Source organism: Takifugu rubripes, chromosome 20 (assembly GCF_901000725.2).
Source record: "Takifugu rubripes chromosome 20, fTakRub1.2, whole genome shotgun sequence".
Classification (NCBI taxonomy): Eukaryota; Metazoa; Chordata; class Actinopteri; order Tetraodontiformes; family Tetraodontidae; genus Takifugu; species Takifugu rubripes.
The window spans coordinates 8,614,820-8,632,710 of NC_042304.1; the positions used below are offsets into that span (position 1 = coordinate 8,614,820).

The following is a 17,891-nucleotide window of genomic DNA, read 5'->3' on the forward strand; positions in this document are numbered from 1 at the left end:
TGACCTTTGATCATGGGATCAAAAGGTCAAAGTCCTTCCGGAATCACCAAAATGTCACATAATTCCGGGTGATCGGATAGAATAATCGAACACACCCTGTAATGGACTTCCGGAGCCACGAGGACGGGGAGAACAGACGGCAGAGTTGACCAATGAACGCTCTTCGGAAATGACGTAGCCGTCAGTAGGCAGGGCGGGACTTCCGCTGTAGTAAGCTAACTAATAGCATGGCGAAGACTTACGACTACTTGTTTAAACTTCTTTTAATCGGCGATTCAGGCGTCGGAAAGACCTGCGTCCTTTTCAGGTTTTCAGAGGACGCCTTCAACTCAACGTTTATCTCCACCATAGGTCTGTAAAGTCTGTATTTCCGGTTTTTGTTTATGCTGAAAAGTAGAGCAGAAGCAGCCCATCCCGTCATGCTAATTTGCTGCTAATTTTTCGGGTTAGCATTTAGCCAGTGTTGGGCAGCCAGGAAGCAGCCCCGACCGGCTTTTTAAAGTTTTTGTTCTTATTCAAACAACACATTATATTCAACCGGCTTGTGTAAAAATGATGTGTTTGCCAGCATAATACTTGAGGGAATACGACCTTGCTGTCATCCTGGTTATTAACTAAAGTAAGCAAAGCTAACGAGGGAGATTCCTGTCAGCTTTGCTTTAGATTTGACAGCATTCCAGGACTTCGCACCCTGGTTGCCAACAGAGAATGTTCACCGAGGATGAGGATCACTAATTCTTTTGAAATGTCAAATAACAATAACGTTAATAAAAATGCTGGATCGCCTGCAGTGTTGATGGTGCTTGATTTGGGTGGGAACAGTCTGAGAAACATCCATTTTTCTGTGTTTCTGCAGGTATTGACTTCAAGATCAGAACAATAGAGTTAGATGGGAAGAAGATCAAGCTACAGATATGGTATGGTGCCGGGAATTCCTTCTATAAAATGATTCATTTTCACCCCTGTGGCAGATGAAAAGGAAGCGGTGCCATTTATTATCAAAACTGTGGAAATCAGATATAAAGACACCATGTAAAAGGTGTCAAATGGAGGAAATTAAACTTTAAAATATATAAAGCAATATGGAAATTTAAAAAATATGTATGCATACGTAAAACTGGATTGTATTTTACCTGCATTTATCCTTAGGGGATATTCATGATATTCTAGAGTATTGATATTTTAAAAACTACTAATCGGCTCCCTCTATGTATTTTCAAGCGTCAACACATGAGAATTGCTTGTATTTGCTGAGTCATGTTAAAGTGTGTAGGATAAAGCTACAGTTCCTTTTTGTCTTCCACTGATACATCAAGGCCCAGTAAATCAGGCGTTGTATAGTTTCATTGAATGTCAAAAGTGTGTTTTTGTAGGGACACAGCAGGACAGGAGAGATTCAGGACCATCACAACAGCTTATTACAGAGGAGCCATGGTGAGGAGCTTTTCTGCTGCAGCATAACGTTAATCCCCAATTCCTTGTGCACCAATTAATAAGAGATAACTCCTCCGTTTAATATGTCGCTGTCTTCTCTGTAGGGGATCATGTTAGTGTATGACATTACCAATGAGAAGTCATTTGACAACATCAAGAACTGGATACGAAATATTGAAGAGGTAACCACATTTACAGTACTCGGAATCTTTTAGCGACCTTTCTGAGCTCATCACCAACCGTCCTCTCGCAGCACGCGTCAGCAGACGTGGAAAGGATGATCCTTGGGAACAAATGCGACGTCAATGACAAGCGGCAGGTGTCCAAAGACAGAGGAGAGAAGGTGGCAAAGTGCACTGAGCATCAACAAATGCAAGAAGTGCTTTATTTTGACTTATTCTGTTTTTTAACTCTCCTTTGCTTTTAGCTGGCACTTGACTATGGAATCAAGTTTATGGAGACTAGTGCAAAGGCAAACATCAATGTGGAGGAAGTGAGTGTGTGTTGTTCTTTTTACAGCCGAAGGTTGTGTAAAGTTTGATAACTACATTTACCTTCATTCCTATGGATGCAAAATTTATTAAAGTGACTGAAGTGACCATTTCATGTGTTTTTGACAAGAAAGGGTTTTTCCTACTACCACCCCCCTTTCAAGTGTTTGCTGAGCCTTTAACTGGAAGCATCACTGGAGGATCGTCTCCGTGTTTGTGATGTTGACGTAGGCGGCGAGAGCTGAGCAGCAGCTGCACAGCTGCTCTCATTTTGTTGCACTTGTAAATATTTCTTGTTTTCCTGTGCAGGCCTTCTTAACTCTGGCCAGGGACATCAAAGCAAAGATGGACAAGAAGTTGGTGAGTACAAATCTGTTTAGGTCTGCTTGAGACATGCGATGTCGTATTTCATCGACCTTTGTTGTTGTTTTAGGAGGGCAACAACCCCCAGGGCAGCAGTCAAGGAGTAAAGATTACGGAGCAGCCCAAGAAGAGCAGTTTCTTCCGCTGCACACTCCTGTGAGGAGACGGGAGCGACGGCATCCACCTTTGCCTTAACTGTGTCCCCCACTGGATGGAACTGGAGCACATGAACTGATCTTTCTTCATCACTTACTCGTCTTCCTCCTCTACTTTCTGATGATTTGTGCTTAATAGGAAAAACAAAGTTTACCACTCCATTAGTTTACCAGACTTCCCCTGAAACCTGTGAATTTATCCAGCGTGACCTCTGTTACAAGCTAAACATGCTACATCTAGAGTCCTACAGTCGTCCCTTAGATTTGCAGTCCCTGAATATTTGATCTCCACAGTATTATCAGTGGGTGATGCTCAACTCACCACCACCACTGACCTCCAAGTGATCCACAATCTTCCTAATTCACACCAAATAACAGGACCTCTGAATGTGTGGTGAAGACACTGACCAGGTTAGGCTTTTAATGGAACCAGTGTGTGTCTGCTCGCTGGTTTCCGACCATGTTACAGCAACGTGTATATAAACATCGTCGATTATGAGTCCACGCGTGACACTGCACAGCCAGAGCATCATACTCGTATCATCGCGTACACTTCCTCTGTTCACGTGTTTCTTGGAAATGATTTAATCGACCGCAACGTTCCACTCGTGCTGCTGCCACGTGTGCTGTGTGATGTGTACGTTGGGGCCCCCCCAGCTCCTAAAAATAGTTTCAACAATTTACCGCTACCTTGAAGACATTCCCGAAAGAGATCAGGCAAAGTTGCTTTCCTCCAGTTCTGGTGTTGTCTTGTTTGTTTCTTAAGTGTCAGTTGCAACATTCCCAGAAAAGCTTTTAGAATCTGCTTGGAAAAACCCTTCTAGACGTGTGTAATTACACCCGCTGCCAGAAGGGGGAGACAAATCGCACGCTGCAGATTGAATTATTCACAAGGTGGCAATGAGGCCGTTGGCTAAACTATATTTGTTATAAAGAGGTGGATTCCTTTCCTACACGCTTACCTCATCCCTTTCCTTTGGATAAGGAAACACTGAGGTGTTTCGAGGCTCTTCCACATGTGCTTTAGCTGTCAAACACCTGAAGCTGAGGCACAACAGGGACGCAGACCATCGAGGAAATACTTATTTTATGCATACATATGTTTATTCCAGTTGTCGGTTCCAATGGGGGAACGTGCACACCACTTTTTCTGGGCCTTGGAGAGGGGCTGTGCTGTAGCAGTATTTATGCAGTGAGAACAACATAGCACCAAATGACAAAGTGCCCTTTGACGTTCTTATCGATAATGCACTTTTCTTTTTTTCTATCTGTTCAAAATGCTTCCTAACTTTTGTTTTGTTACCCGAAAGCCGAGAATATCGATGCACAAGTTTTTCTCGTACCTTGCCTGGGCTTTCTGAAATCATCTGTGCACTGAAACTTCTTTTTTTTTTATTATAATGGAAGGTTTTTTCATATTTGCCACACTCCAGTGCCCCATTGAGACGTAAAACTAGATAGAGTTACGCATTCTCTGGCAGTTTGTTGACGTTTGGAGCCCAGATTCACGTGTTTCTGCCTGTCTGTCTTGGCCCAGTATCAACTGAACTATGCATTTTTGGTATCTGGGAAATCACAAAAAAAAGGTGTTTGCACATTTGATCTGAGGAGCTTTATTTGACATTGGAAATGTGCAAAAGATGATTCCTGTTGCTGTTTTTATTTTGGCTCTCTAAATTTAGGCCTCAGCCAGCAGTTCTGATATAAAACTATAGAAGAAGAAGCAGATCACGGCTTCAACTTAAACCTGTGGATTTAAATCATTGACGTGGGTGGACTTCCTGTTTGAAATTGAACGTCTGGTAATGTTCTGCATAAAACTGATTCAACTTCCTCCTCAGCTGTGGGGGGGGGGGGGGGGGGGGGGGGGGGGGGGGGGGGGGGGGGCATTTCTGCAACATATTTTTGGCTTTTCAAGTAACTGAATTTGGAATTTCTTAAAATAATGAAGCAATTGTAAATATCTACAATGATTGTTCTCCATAAATCTTATTGATCTGCATCTTTTGTAGATATATTTACGTTTGATGATATATTAAAAAAAAAATAATAATTCTTTGTGAAAGGTCGTTTTTGTCCACATAAGCAGCAACACATTGGGAGGTGCGACCTGCCGAGGATCAGTCAGGATGAACATTTTAAATAATGCTTCAGTCAGATGATTTAAAAACTTGGATTCCTTAACTGTAGAGCTTTGGTCATGTCGGGGGGGCGTTTTGCTTTTAATGATGACGCCACTTGTTATTTCTCCTTAATTACTTCCCTAGTGAATAAATTGTAATCTTTATTACTTGCATTGGTCTGTGCGGAGGAGGTTCCTCTTTGGATGTAGGTGACAACGGTTCCACCCCTGTCCTGCATGTTTGTGACCTGGGTGAAGAGCTTCCACCCGGCAGGTGGAGCTTCGGGAAACGACGGGAGAAAATGGAAAACTGAAACACAAATCGCCCGAAAGGTCCCAAGTCCCCTTGCATTTTGGCAGACAACGGTTCACGTGCTTAACGGGTTCGAGGAGGAGGGCGGTGAGCTTTAGCCCCGCCCCCTCGCAGGTGTCCACAGGTGAGTCAGCGCCGGAGTCATTTTCTCACAGACGAGGTGATTAAACGCAAGTTGGCTTTGGAAAGTCTTCACAGAAATCCGGTATATGATTTATTTTTTTTAAAAACATTTCTTCTAAATAATAAATCTAAGTACTTGAGAAAGAGTTCTGAGAACTTTTCCCCCGGTTTTTGGCTCTTTTTCAATGAGCTGCGGGACTGATGATGGACCTGAGTCCGGCGGTTCAAGCGCAGCTCCGATCGTCCTTCAGCACCGGCGCGATCCCAGACTGGTTCCACGGGATCATTACCAGGAAGTAAGTGCCACAGTTCCGCCACCTCCAGCGGAGTCAGACGCAGAAGAATGCACAGGCGCGCGCTCTCGCGATCGCGCTGGGATCAGGACCGTGTCTGTGCACGCACGGGTCCTGTCTGAAAGCGGTTGTTATGTCTTTGTGGTTCATGTTTAGGATGCGTGTGTTCTCCGCCCGGTCGATGGAGGCTGATGGAGGATGATGGCAGAACCTGGGTTTCCTGCCGGTCTCCACACGCTCTGAAACCAGACGCATCAGTTCTATTTTCAGTACCTGTATGTAAATGTTCTTGCAGGGCTGCAGAGGAACTGCTGGCGCCCAGGCCTCGCGGCTGCTTCCTCATCAGAGTCAGCGAGAGCAGGGCCGGTTACACGCTCTCGTACCGGTACGTGACCAGAGATGTGTCGCTGTCACGGCCGCCAGAACCATCACTCTCATCACGCCCCCTCTCCTTCCTCCCTCTCTCCTCCTCCCTCCTTCTTCCCTCCTTCCTTCCCCTCTCCTTCCTCCCTCCTCTCTCCTTCCTCTCCCCCCTCTCCTTCATCCCTCCTTCCCCTCTCCTTCCTCTCTCCTTCCGCTCCCTCTCCTTCCCCTCTCCTTCCTCCCTCCCTCCCTCCTTCCTCTCTCCTTCCTCCCTTTCTCCTCCCTCCTTCCTCCCTCCTCCCTCCTTCCCCTCTCCTTCCTCCCTCCTTCCCCTCTCCTCCCTCCCTCCTTCCCCTCTCCTTCCCCTCTCCTCCCTCTCTCCTTCCTCCCTCCTTCCTCTCCTTCCTCCCTCCTTCCCCTCTCCTCCTTCCTTCCCCTGTCCCTCCTCCTCTCTCCTTCCTCCCTCCTTCCTCCCTCTCTCCTTCCCCTCTCCTCCCTTTCTCCTCCCTCCCTCCCTCCTTCCCCTCTCTTTCCCCTCTCCTCCCTCCCTCCTTCCCCTCTCCTTCCTCCCTCCTTCCCCTCTCCTCCCTCCCTCCTTCCTCCCCCCTCTCTCCCTCCCTCCTTCCCCTCTCCTCCCTCCCTCCTTCCTCCCTCCTTCCTCCCTCCTTCCCCTCTCCTTCATCCCTCTCCTCCCCTCTCTCCTCCCTCCTTCCTCCTCTCCTTCCTCCCTCCCTCCTCCTCTCTCCTTCCTCCCTCTCTCCTCCCTCCCTCCTCCCTCCCTCCCTCCTTCCCCTCTCCTCCCTCCCTCCTTCTTCCTCTCCTTCCTCCCTCCCCTCCTCCTCCTCTCTCCTTCCTCCCTCCTTCCTCCCTCTCTCCTCCCTCCTTCATCCCTCCCTCCTTCCCCTCTCCTCCCTCCCTCCTTCCTCCTCTCCTTCCTCCCTCCCTCCTTCCTCTCTCCCCTCTCCTCCCTCCCTCCTCGCTCTCTCCTTCCCCTCTCCTCCCTCCCTCCTTCCTCCTCTCCTTCCTCCCTCCCTCCTTCCTCTCTCCCCTCTCCTCCCTCCCTCCTCGCTCTCTCCTTCCCCTCTCCTCCCTCCCTCCTTCCTCCTCTCCTTCCTCCCTCTCTCCTTCCCCTCTCCTCCCTCCCTCCTTCCTCCTCTCCTTCATCCCTCTCCCCTCTCTTCCCTCCCTCCTTCATCCCTCTCTCCTTCCTCTCCTCCTCCCTCCTTCCTCTCTCCTCCCTCCTTCCTCTCTCCCCTCTCCTCCCTCCCTCCTCGCTCTCTCCTTCCCCTCTCCTCCCTCCCTCCTTCCCCTCTCCTCCCTCCCCTCTCCTCCCTCCCTCCTTCCTCCTCTCCTTCCTCCCTCCCTCCTCCCTCCTCTCCTTCCCCACCAGAGCTGAGGACCGCTGCAAGCATTTCATGATCGACGTGATGGAGGACGGCTGTTTCATCATAGTGGGGGAGAAGAGGCGCCACCAGTTCCTGCAGGATCTGGTGGACTTTCATCGCCACACCCCCATCACGCCGTCCACCGAAGTGCTGACCCTCGCCTGTAGAAAGGTGCGATGACGCTCTCAGACTTATACCTGCGACTGAGTCGTCTTCACGGTCCAACCTTCCCCCCCCCCTCTCTATAGAAGGATGACAGCACCCACTACGCAGAGCTTCTGTTTCCCCAAAGACATCGGAGGAACGCGATTTTGCCACCCAACAGCTCCCTGCTTCCCAGTACGAGTGGTCCAGTCCCTCCTGAGGAAGTCCGACCAGCCCTCCCCTATCGACCAAACATCCCCAGGAACCCTGAGGTCCAGGACCCAACCAGCTCTCATCCAGACACCGTAATGTGACCCAGATTTGTAGATGGTTGGTCAACCATGTTGCAATTAGGTGCATTTATTAATTAATGTGTTCTTGATTCCCAGCCGGTGCCCAAGCCCAGGAATAGATATTTTGCTGACAATCTTCAGGCCTCCAGTTTTCCTAAACTCCCTGTTCAGAACTTTGTCCCTCAGGCGAAGCAGAACATCTCTCTGCCACCCAGTCCCTCCGTACCCACAGATCTGAGCTTCACCAGTGCCTATAAGAACCTGGCAGCCAAGCGCTCAGCTGTCTCCAACCTAAAGATCCTGAATAAGATATTTCCAACTGATAAGTTCATGGCCACAGAGAACAAGGTGGTGAAAGAGGAGGAGACCCTCAAAGGTCCAGATGCAGGATTACCTGATGAATACCGACCGCCTCCACCCTTTGCTCCTGGATACTGAGCCTGGGTCAGCAGCGCTGCTGCTATAGTAACGCAGAGGCAGAACTAAATGGTCAGAGTTTACAGTGGTTCACCAATATTCACGTGCACGGACAAAACAAAGCTGATCCAAATCCAGCAGGACCTTTAATCCCTCCAGATTTCTGGGTCTGTCTGGGGTTTCTTCCTGGTCTTCACCCCTCCAGAGAGAATGGGGCCTCAGAGTTGGGGGTGCAGCTACAAACCACCCCAGCATGAAAGTCAAGAGCAAGCAGACCACATCATCTGGTTTATTTCTAATGATCTCTTTATTGATCTAATAGAATCAAAATAAAAGATTATGAAACATATCAAATTAAGGAGCTACAAAGACACCATTGTAGCTCCTTTTTTAACATTTACAGAACCCTTTTGGTGTCTTAAAGTGTTTAAACAGAAGTGAGAACCCACATGCTGTTGTAGTCTGGTGCTTTTTATGCTAATACAAATGTAACTTTATTATAGACCAGAGGGCAAATGATTTAATGTAGTTATTTTCACATGTTTATAGAAATGTCTTTTGAAAGCATTGCATAAATCAGTTGTTATTTCTCAAAATAAAAGCACTTTGTTTCTTCCTGCAACTTCCTTTTTGTCCAATCCTGAAGTAGAAACTAAACAAATTGATAAGGCCTTTACAGGTTGGTGGAGCTCATTTAACTTTAATTAGAAAATAAATATGTTAATGTCACAGAAATCAATCACCAATGATTCCTTTTAAGGAAAACGTTGCACGCGGAAGAGAAACCTCTCACGAGCAGTTTAATTTGTAGCACATGATATTCTAAAACCAGCAGGCGACGGCAAACCGTTAGGCACCGCCCCTCTCGGCTACGCTGAGTAGCAAATCGGGCATGACCTGATTAGAAAGTGACGTCACCAGTGACGCAATTGGTTCCCAGTCAGAAATGATCCCACTCCCGATGTTGCTCATGGAGTGATCTAGGAAGTTGTCGATTGTTGGTCTCGATTCTAAGGACAAACGAACCATCAAACGAAAAAAAAACCTACCAACTTTTATCCACTTCTCCCCGTTGTGAGCGGACGCCATGGCGCACACTCCGGGACAGCCCGTCTCTGCTGTGGTGGTAAGTTTAGGACCAATTTCATCGATTTGCCATCGGTAGACTCCATTGTTCGGGTTCTGGCACAAAGTTAAGCCGAAACAACACACAACCTTTAATAAACCGACGATAAACCTCTTGATGGTGTTAGCTAGCTTTATTAACTTTCCAGGTTCTGTCCAGCTGAAGTTTACGCGTTGTGAGCAGCTAGCCTTCGATGATTAGCAAAGCTACGCGTAAACTAGTAATTTACCAGGGAAATGAAGCACTGACTTTCTAAAGAATCGCCAGACATTAAGTTGCCCTTTAACGCTCCAAAGATGTGTCGTTAAAGACTTAACCAACTTCTCTCTGTGCATGGGCGTCACCGCCCTGAGGAATGAGATTTGACCCATGTTCACGCGCCTTGCGCGTTCATGTATAGCTACATTCAGTTGTTTTAACTTGAATTATGGGCTGGATTAACTTGCCATTTACTCTTTCTACCACGCGCCATTCATTTGCAAGGAATATTAACAACTGGAGGGTCAGTGACATGATCGTGTCAGCCCAGCCTGGACGTCTGGTCGGTGGTTCCAGCGCCCACAGACGGTCCTTGTGTGGAGACACTTGTGTCACGACTGTCTGGTCAGTCAGGCTGCAGCTGCTTCTCGCTGTGTTGGAGACCATTGAAGTGTCTGTTCCAGTGGCTTCAGTTTCCAGGGATCAGTCTCTGAAGTCCAGCAGCTGTTGGGCGTGAAAATGGCCATTTCCTGTTTTGCACACTGATGGTTGGCTGGACGTGGTTAATAAACCCCTGGAGTTGCTTCACTGACGTTTATCTGACACAGATGTAGGATCTGTGGTCAGAAATGTATATGAACAATAACATGTTTCTATGAATAATGTTTGGGTTTGGGTTTTCTGACCAGCACGTTGAAATTGTCAAAGTTTTATGTTCAGATGATTGTATTGTTCTTATTCCCCCCCCCCCCCCCCAAGGAAAGAATTGAAATTAAAAAGTTGCGGCAGGGAGATAATTTGATCCTGGGCTTCAGCATTGGAGGGGGGATCGACCAGGATCCTTCTCAGAACCCCTTCTCTCAGAACAAGTCAGACAAAGTGAGTGTGCTTCCATCCGCTTCTGACCAGCCCTTAACGCTTGATAACACTAAAGACAATGCTTTTTTCTGTCGTGTGTGTGTGTGTGTGTGTGTGTGTGTGTGTGTGTGTTAAAGGGCATCTATGTGACCAGGGTATCGCCCAAGGGTCCCGCAGATGAGGCCAGACTAAAGGAGGGTGACAAAATAATGCAGGTGTGTAGTGACGTTTGCCCACACGGTGGCGCCAGTAGTGTTCGTCAGTGCTGTTCAACCTTCATAAATCTCATCATGTTGGTGCTGACGGCAGTGAGACAAAGCTTGTAACGACAGAACTGTTCTGCCCTCACAGGTGAACGGCTGGGATATGACCATGGTGACCCACGACCAGGCCCGTAAAAAACTAACAAAAAAGGGCGAGGACGTGGTGAGGCTGCTGGTCACCAGAAGGTCGTTGGAGGAAGTTGTCAAGCAGTCGATGGGCCCGTGGCACAAATAAAAGCTACAACCACGTAACGACGCCATAATTGCGGACTTTACACTCTAGAGGCGGCACACACAGACGACGGTGGCCTTCGATGGGAGAGTGATCACATTCACATGTGGGGACGTTCTTTTTAGTGAAGTCACGCGAGATGGTAGCTGCTCTTTTTACACACACACACTCATACACACCTTCAGATGCCAAAGCCCCAGCCAGAACCATAAAGTAACTAAAATAACAGTGCATTAATATCTGATGTCATTTCTGATAATGGTACAGTCGTACTCTACAGCAGAAGAGTAGGTGCTTTATGCCGTTTTTATGCATACTGCTGTCAGAAATTCCTTTTTATACCTCTTTTATTTTGATGTTTTGTCAAATGTTTCCTCGCACATCTGTGTCCAGCCAGAGAAAAGTGATCCGGTTCAGTTGGGATCTGACCCCACTGGAAAACAGCGCTGCTCCGACTGGTTTTACACATTCCCTCATGGTTGTAGGCAAGGATTTCCAAAGAAGTTCCTTCTGGCATTCCAATGGGATCTTTTTTTCCCCCCAACATGGGGAGCAACTGTTTTTGATGCTGTTCAAGATTTTCAATCAATGTTTTTGTTCATTATTACCACTAAACCAGCATGTATATTAAACACCTGATGGGAGACCTTCTGAATTATTATAATGCTGTTTTATTTACGTGATTCACACATTTACACCATGTTGCCACAAAGCCGAAACCTCCCTTAGCGTTAGCTTCCAGGTGGTTTCGGTGACTGACGTTCGCTAACAGGTTAGCTGCTACTGCTTTTAAAAACAAAAACAAGTAGTGAAACGTGAGCGAAAACAAAAACGCTAAGAGTTTAACGTCAAATATAAAGTTATTTGATTCACCAACATGAGTTTAGTTTTATTAGAATTCCCCATTTACAGATCAGTGATAAAGTGTTTCACCTCAGTTCTAGCATCAATAAACAGTAAAGTTTCACCTCATCGGTGTATTAAGATCACATGTGTGTAAACTTTTTCCTTCAGGCCAGAATACAACAGTAACAACAGACCCGATGGGCGAGGGTGGGTTCAGGGTAAAAACAGCAGTATCTCCTCTTTGGTAAATAATTGATGAGTGCACTGTACATACGTGTGTGTGTGTGTGTGTGTGTGTGTTTAAGAGGGAAGTGTGCTTCATTCCACTTGCCTGAGCACTGTAATGCTATGAAAGCGTGTTGTGAGGCTGTAAAGTGCTCAACAGCTCAGCAAATGACCAAGACCCACTGTCAAGCTGTCCTCCCCACAGCATCCCAGGTTGCTAGGCAACTAATGGGTAACTGTAAGTAGGGAGACTAACCACTGAACTTTATTACAGGAGCCTCTCCATGCTGGAGTGGAATCACCGACATTTCATTATTATGTTGTCTTGATCGTGATGCATTTATTTTTGCTGGAGCATAATTTGCGATGTATTGTCTGATGGGGGCGGGGGGGTCAGTTGTCTGCCACAGAGCAGCACTGAGGTGAGGTGTTCCTCTCCAGCTTGTGTTAGGTCCACTGTAATATTAAAGCTACCTGGGCTCTGATCTCATCTGTGCCCACATTTCTGAGCTCTTGTAGTGACCCTACAAACTCCATTGGAGCTCTCAAACTTCACTTTCCCCCTCTCCCACCTCCCACAGCTCGGGACCATCCGACACCCTCCTTGTGTAATTGTCTGGGTTCCTCTGCTCTTCACTGCACTGGAGTATCACCTCATATTCCTGGAGCCACCTGTAGGATATTCCTAACCCATAATCCTTTTCCATGAAGCTTCCCTGCCCACTCCAGACCCCCCTAGAACTGGTTTAGAGATTCTCTGCACTCAGACCAGGAGCCTCCTTCACACCCCAGAAGGTGCCTGGACGTGAATAACTGAATCTCGGCCCCGCTGATGGGACCCCTCCATGGTCTTGAGGAGCTCCTCTGGTCTCATTCAGCAGCACCTCTAGAACACTTGATCCTAAAGAAGCTCCAGCCTCACTGCAGGTATTCCTTGACTTTCCCATTCCCCCACGCTAAAATAAATCATAATAGATAAACTTCCCTCACTGCAGGCAGGTGGATAATTATACTGTTCAACCGTGGATCATACATGATCCTCGTCCTCCCACGTTCTGTGGGATAATTGTGTTGCCATGGCGATGCAATCTGCTGTTATCACGTTAGTCTTACACCAGATTGGAACCAGAAGGGGGGTCTTCATCTCACATCCATCTGCAGGTTTAGGTGCAGTAAAGTGGTCTGTGGTTCCTGACAGCAAAAGCCGCGCGGTGATGCTAATTTCCATCAATGAATGATCAGAAAATCCTTTTTTACAGCAGTTTTTTCTCTACAGCGAGTCCCAGACCCCTTCCTCCCTGCTGCCCGTTCCCTTCGGCCTGTGATAGAGCATCATGAGAGCTTTGCTACGTGCAGGACTAAAGGGGCAGCTGGGCAGCTGGATGCCAACTGGTTACAGGTTCAGGAATTCCCCAGAGTTTCTCCCAGCAGATGCAAACCCAGAATTGATGTAATCATCACCATGAAGAACCGCCAAGTCATTATTTTCTCACCCTCATGTCGGTTTAATTCTGGCCTCGCTTCTCTGGAGGTGCAGCAGCTGGTTTGTCATTTATTTCTTCCCTAAAGGATCTTTAACCTCCCCTCCTCCTCCCGCAGACCTCCCAGTAACTCCTCTCTGCTTGTGGCACTGAGCAAGAGTGCACGCCACTTGGTAGTCAAGGGACAGCGAGCAGGAAGAGGGGAGCTTCTGTGTGTGGGCAACGTTAGGTTCAGTCTCAGCTGCGTGGTGGAGAGAGGAGCATCCGCGGGAGGAGCGTCTTGGACACACAAAGCTCTGTAAGGACTCATTTTTCTACTTTATAATTGATGAAAACTCTTTTTGGGGTTTTTAGCACATTAACCTGACAGAATGTGACGCTTTATTTCCTGTTCTTGCAGCATCTTCGGAGACGATGAACAGTCAAGAAGGACCTTCCTCCTCATGACGGTGTGACTGAAAGACCCAAACAGGGTATTTGACCGACACGCAGCAGCAAACGCACGCTTCTGCCCTCAGTACTGACTCCAGTGGGGATAGTTGGTCCCAGAGTTGAGAGCCGGCGGCCAATTGAAGGGATATTTTGGCAGTTTGATGTTGTGATTTATGCTGGACGGAGAGACATCCAGAGGTTTACACATCTGCTCTCCTCAATACGTCCACACTGTTTTCTATGTCACCTGTTACCTGCCTCTTTGATTGGACAGTGATCTCAACTTTTCTTGTTTGGTTTTAACATCAATGCAATTGATTTAGTTCTGTACTTAGTTCAGTTGCTATGGTTACCTAGCAATCCTCGCTCCTCTGTGTACATGAGAGATCGTGGACACCAACGTGGTGCTCAGAGGGATCACACAAGTGGTTACAGTGGTTACGGAGTGTATTTACTCCCTCTTCCACTTGGTACCTCAGGAGGAAAAACCCAGAATTTTAGAGAAAAAGGTTTCTTTTATTCCTTTTTCTGAACGCTGTATCCCTTTCGGGGTCACGGGGGGTGGGGTGGGAGGGGGTGTCTATCAGAGCAGAACTTCGGAAATTACTGAAAAAAGAAGAACCGAAACGTCACACGAGCGTCACACGATGTTTTCACTCAACAAATCAACTCTTCTTCCCTGGTGTGTCCTGGCTGATAACCAGGCCCAAACCGAATCAGTGCATTCCAGTTCCTACTCAACATGGATCATCAAAATAGCCCCATTTATTTCACTGCCTTTCGTTACCAGTTCCATGCAAGACCTGCACTGGAGCTGATTATGAGCGGAGATCCCCCCACCGGCAACGTTCCTCTCCTAGACGAGGACTCTGCGAAGTACCCTGGAAACTTCCGGAGGCAGATGAGCGGAGAAGAGATGGAGAGAGCGGCCTTCATCAGTCAGCACAGCGTCAAAGGTTTCCTCCAGAGGAACCTGTTTGTTCTGTTGACCATCTCCGCCGTGGCTCTGGGTGAGGGACACTGTTTGATGCTCAAGGTTAAATTCATTTGACTCGGCGTGTGCGTGTGCACGTGCTGTGCAGGCGTAATCCTGGGCTTCGCCACACGGCCTGGAAAACTGTCCCCGAGGGAGATCAAGTATTTGACGTTCCCTGGAGAGCTGCTCATGAGGATGCTGCAGATGCTGGTGCTGCCTCTCATCATCTCCAGTCTGGTCACAGGTCGACAAACAGGAAACAGGAAACGCCAAAACACCTCACAGCCAGCTGACGGACGAGTAACCCTCTCTCAGGTATATCCGCCTTGGACAACAGAGCCTCGGGGAAGATGGGGACACGCGCGGTCATCTACTACATGCTGACCACCCTGATCGCCGTGTTCATCGGTATCTGCATTGTGACCATCATCAAGCCAGGAAAAGGCAGCAGGGACATTCCCGCCGGCGATGAGAGAAACATAGAACCGGTTCCACCTGCTGACACGTTTCTGGATCTCATCAGGTAACACCGCTGAAACTGGAAGTGTTTGCTGGTCTGGTCACTAACGGTCAACAGTGTCTAGTTTTAATGCTAAGCTAACGTAGCTGCTGTCAAAACTAAAATGGCATGAGCGTGTCAAAAAGTCCAAGAGCCAGGAGTTTAGTTGTGTTGAGTTACCTGAGGAGTTTGAACCTCTGCAGGGTTTAATTTGAGCTAATTTTTGCTTTAATCCTTTCGGTATTCCAGGAATATGATTCCCCGCAATCTGGTGGAGGCGTGTTTCAAACAGGTGGGAGGTTCCCCTCAGTCAGCCATCATCCAGATGATTTCAGAACGATCTTATTTCCTTGCTTCTCTTGCAGTATAAAACAGTGTACAAAAAGACGGTGCCCACGAGGAACGGGACCATCGCCCTGAATCTCACGGACTCTCTGAACCTGACAGAATCCAAGCAGAACCTCAGCAGGACGCCACACGCCACACAGGTGGGGGCGGGACTCTGGAGGACAAAGGAGAGTGATTTCAGAATGGCTTTCTCACAAATCACTGTTCTTCTGTAGGAGACAGCGGAGGAGCTCCTCCCGGTGCCCAGCTCCTCTGCTGGGGTGAACGCTCTGGGATTGGTGGTCTTCTCCATGTGCCTCGGCCTGGTCATCGGCAACATGAGGCAGCGGGGGCAGGCCCTGCAGGACTTCTTTGACTGCTTGTACGAGGCCATCATGAGGATGGTGGCCGTCATCATCTGGTCAGTGAAGCTTGAATTTATCTGTTCCATGCTGTTTCTGCCCCTCGTGCCCTCCTGACAGACCTTCACCTCACCTCTCAGGTACACTCCAGTGGGCATCTTGTTCCTGATCGCAGGGAGGATCTTAGAAATGAAGAACTGGGCAGAGATGGGCGGCCAGTTGGGGATGTACACCCTTTCCGTCATGGTGGGCCTCATCATCCACAGCCTCGTCGTCCTGCCGCTGCTCTTCTTCATGGTAACCAAGAAGAATCCCTACAACTTCATAGGTGGACTGCTGCAGGCCCTCATCACAGCTCTGGGAACATCATCCAGGTCCTCCTCTGCCTTAGATTAGGCCATTTTCTGACATTATGAAACAAACCAATGACTTTCCGCTTCCTCGGCCTACAGCTCCTCCACCCTCCCCATCACTTTCCGCTGTCTGGAGGAGAACATCGGTGTGGATAAGCAAGTGACGCGCTTCGTGCTGCCTGTGGGCGCCACCGTCAACATGGCCGGCACCGCCCTCTACGAGGTGGTGGCAGCCATCTTTATTGCTCAAGTCAATGACATGGAACTGAACTTTGGCCATATTCTGACCATCAGGTAACCCCCCCCCCCCCTCTGGATGTTGTGGCCCAAGAAACAAGGGTGAAAAATGCATTAGTAGACTTTTACTGCTGATTTTGCTTCTTCCTGGGAACTTCCTGCATGAATGTTCAAAAGAACACTTTAGGCATCAGAAAAGATGATTGACATGTTTTCAAAAAGAAAAAGAAAACTCCCTTTGTGCTGTTCATTTCTTCCTCTTCATAAATCCCCGCCACCACCACCACCCACACAGTATCACGGCAACTGCTGCCAGCATCGGAGCAGCAGGCATCCCTCAGGCTGGCCTGGTTACCATGGTGATCGTATTGGCATCGGTGGGACTGCCCGTGGAGGACATAGGGCTGATCATTGGTGTGGATTGGTTGCTGTGAGTTCCTACTAAATGTCAGCTTGATGGGGACTGGGTCTGTGTGCGGCCCTGCCGGCCTAAATGTCACCGTGACTCCTCAGAGAGCTTCACAGGTCCCACCGTCACATAGGTCATCGATGCATAATGCAGAGTGGCTCGTTTAAAAAGTGGGGGTGCAAATGTTTCTGTTGCGGTCACGTCAGCCAAAATCATTGCCAGCGCAGCTCTGCTGTGCATCGTTGTTTTCTGTCACGTCTCTCCGGTCTCTGCAGGGACCGGTTGCGCACCGCCACCAACGTGCTGGGCGACTCGATCGGCGCCGGCATCGTGGGGCACCTTTCCCGGCAGGAGCTGCAGACTCAGGAATGTGACCCGGAGAGCTCCGTGATCGAAGAGGAGGAAAAGTCCTACCATCTGATCCACCTGGAGAACGACGAGGTCAGCTACCAAAGCAGCGAGACCACCATGTGAAGATGAGAGCTTTCTGTTCCCAAACGGCGCTTCAGTCTTGGAGTTCTAGACCAATCACAGGGAATCAAAGAGCCCAGCTGTGGGAATGCTCCACGATGGGGTTTCCTCCTGTTCCACAGCCTGAAATCTGTGATCTGATTCATTTACATCCATTCTGTTGATCTGTTTAGTGACCCTTGGAACCTACCAGACAGTCAGCTCTTCCACCTGGGCTCCAGGGACATTCAGGAAGAAGTGAGCTGGCTGATATTCCCCCTTCTCATTTTCTGTCTCAGACATCATTGCAGTACAAATCTATTGCCAACGAATATATTCAAACCTTGCTTCGCCAACAGGATCTAGGTTCTGTTGGGTCTCTTGCAGGATCGTTTAAATGTTGTGCTCGTGAGGAGGAGCCCATTGAAAGCCTTTATAAGGAGTTCAAACTGTGATGATCTGAAATTCAATAGATGACAATTTGGTTCTGAATTCGGCTATTAGACAACAATATGTGTGTGTGTGTGTGTGTGTGTGTGTGTGTGTGTGTGTGTGTGTGTGCGTGTGTGTGTGTGTGTGTGAAGAAAGTTTTTCAAAAGAAAGCTGCTTCTACTGTTCTTACAAGTTTGACTTTAGCTTCGATGTGACTTCATGGAGAGTCTCAGCATTCGGAGAACCGGGTATGACAAATGTGACGAATAAACAGCTCAGGACTTGAGAC

General features: G+C 48.2%; 4 protein-coding genes across 6 annotated transcripts; all 4 read left to right on the plus strand.

Moving 5' to 3' along the window:
- Positions 1-177: 177 nt before the first annotated feature.
- Positions 178-4,278, plus strand: LOC101062202 (ras-related protein Rab-8A). Its single transcript, XM_003974124.3, has 8 exons — positions 178-351; positions 857-917; positions 1,374-1,434; positions 1,539-1,616; positions 1,688-1,777; positions 1,862-1,927; positions 2,235-2,285; positions 2,359-4,278. Exons 1-8 carry the CDS (start codon positions 228-230, stop codon positions 2,446-2,448), a joined length of 621 nt encoding a protein of 206 aa, XP_003974173.1. The 5' UTR covers positions 178-227; the 3' UTR covers positions 2,449-4,278.
- Positions 4,279-4,876: 598 nt separating this feature from the next.
- On the plus strand, positions 4,877-8,383 carry hsh2d (hematopoietic SH2 domain containing). Of its 2 annotated transcripts, none has more exons than XM_011614790.2 (6): positions 4,877-5,002; positions 5,192-5,297; positions 5,590-5,679; positions 7,048-7,213; positions 7,291-7,491; positions 7,576-8,383. In XM_011614790.2, exons 2-6 carry the CDS (start codon positions 5,203-5,205, stop codon positions 7,915-7,917), a joined length of 894 nt encoding a protein of 297 aa, XP_011613092.1. In that variant the 5' UTR covers positions 4,877-5,002; positions 5,192-5,202; the 3' UTR covers positions 7,918-8,383. The 2 variants fall into 2 exon arrangements, with proteins under 2 accessions (XP_011613092.1, XP_011613091.1); XM_011614789.2 differs by having other exon boundaries at positions 4,988-5,083.
- Positions 8,384-8,808: 425 nt separating this feature from the next.
- On the plus strand, positions 8,809-11,225 carry tax1bp3 (Tax1 (human T-cell leukemia virus type I) binding protein 3). Its single transcript, XM_003974149.3, has 4 exons — positions 8,809-9,022; positions 9,980-10,099; positions 10,216-10,293; positions 10,430-11,225. The coding sequence occupies exons 1-4, from the start codon at positions 8,984-8,986 to the stop codon at positions 10,574-10,576; spliced, it is 384 nt and encodes a 127-aa protein (XP_003974198.2). The 5' UTR covers positions 8,809-8,983; the 3' UTR covers positions 10,577-11,225.
- A 143-nt stretch (positions 11,226-11,368) lies between these two features.
- On the plus strand, positions 11,369-17,888 carry slc1a6 (solute carrier family 1 member 6). 2 transcript variants are annotated; one of them, XM_003974148.3, is made up of 12 exons: positions 11,369-13,423; positions 13,526-13,598; positions 14,348-14,567; positions 14,640-14,777; positions 14,849-15,056; positions 15,282-15,324; positions 15,398-15,520; positions 15,596-15,780; positions 15,862-16,095; positions 16,174-16,368; positions 16,607-16,741; positions 16,996-17,888. In XM_003974148.3, exons 3-12 carry the CDS (start codon positions 14,378-14,380, stop codon positions 17,192-17,194), a joined length of 1,650 nt encoding a protein of 549 aa, XP_003974197.2. In that variant the 5' UTR covers positions 11,369-13,423; positions 13,526-13,598; positions 14,348-14,377; the 3' UTR covers positions 17,195-17,888. The 2 variants fall into 2 exon arrangements, with proteins under 2 accessions (XP_003974197.2, XP_029684463.1); XM_029828603.1 differs by lacking the exon at positions 16,607-16,741.
- The last annotated feature ends 3 nt before the right edge of the window (positions 17,889-17,891 follow it).

What these genes read in the sequence shown, in the direction of transcription:
- LOC101062202 (XM_003974124.3), top strand. Translation starts at nt 228, where the DNA reads ATGGCGAAGACTTACGACTACTTGTTTAAACTTCTTTTAATCGGCGAT. An exon ending in CCAAAGACAGAGGAGAGAAG is followed by an intron (nt 1,778 to 1,861) that starts GTGGCAAAGTGC and finishes CTTTGCTTTTAG; the next exon opens with CTGGCACTTGACTATGGAAT. An exon ending in CAAAGATGGACAAGAAGTTG is followed by an intron (nt 2,286 to 2,358) that starts GTGAGTACAAAT and finishes TTGTTGTTTTAG; the next exon opens with GAGGGCAACAACCCCCAGGG.
- hsh2d (XM_011614790.2), top strand. Translation starts at nt 5,203, where the DNA reads ATGATGGACCTGAGTCCGGCGGTTCAAGCGCAGCTCCGATCGTCCTTC. An exon ending in TGACCCTCGCCTGTAGAAAG is followed by an intron (nt 7,214 to 7,290) that starts GTGCGATGACGC and finishes CCCTCTCTATAG; the next exon opens with AAGGATGACAGCACCCACTA. An exon ending in CCAGCTCTCATCCAGACACC is followed by an intron (nt 7,492 to 7,575) that starts GTAATGTGACCC and finishes CTTGATTCCCAG; the next exon opens with CCGGTGCCCAAGCCCAGGAA.
- tax1bp3 (XM_003974149.3), top strand. Translation starts at nt 8,984, where the DNA reads ATGGCGCACACTCCGGGACAGCCCGTCTCTGCTGTGGTG. An exon ending in CTCAGAACAAGTCAGACAAA is followed by an intron (nt 10,100 to 10,215) that starts GTGAGTGTGCTT and finishes TGTGTGTTAAAG; the next exon opens with GGCATCTATGTGACCAGGGT. An exon ending in AGGGTGACAAAATAATGCAG is followed by an intron (nt 10,294 to 10,429) that starts GTGTGTAGTGAC and finishes CTGCCCTCACAG; the next exon opens with GTGAACGGCTGGGATATGAC.
- slc1a6 (XM_003974148.3), top strand. Translation starts at nt 14,378, where the DNA reads ATGAGCGGAGATCCCCCCACCGGCAACGTTCCTCTCCTAGACGAGGAC. An exon ending in GGACGCCACACGCCACACAG is followed by an intron (nt 15,521 to 15,595) that starts GTGGGGGCGGGA and finishes GTTCTTCTGTAG; the next exon opens with GAGACAGCGGAGGAGCTCCT. An exon ending in ATGGTGGCCGTCATCATCTG is followed by an intron (nt 15,781 to 15,861) that starts GTCAGTGAAGCT and finishes CTCACCTCTCAG; the next exon opens with GTACACTCCAGTGGGCATCT.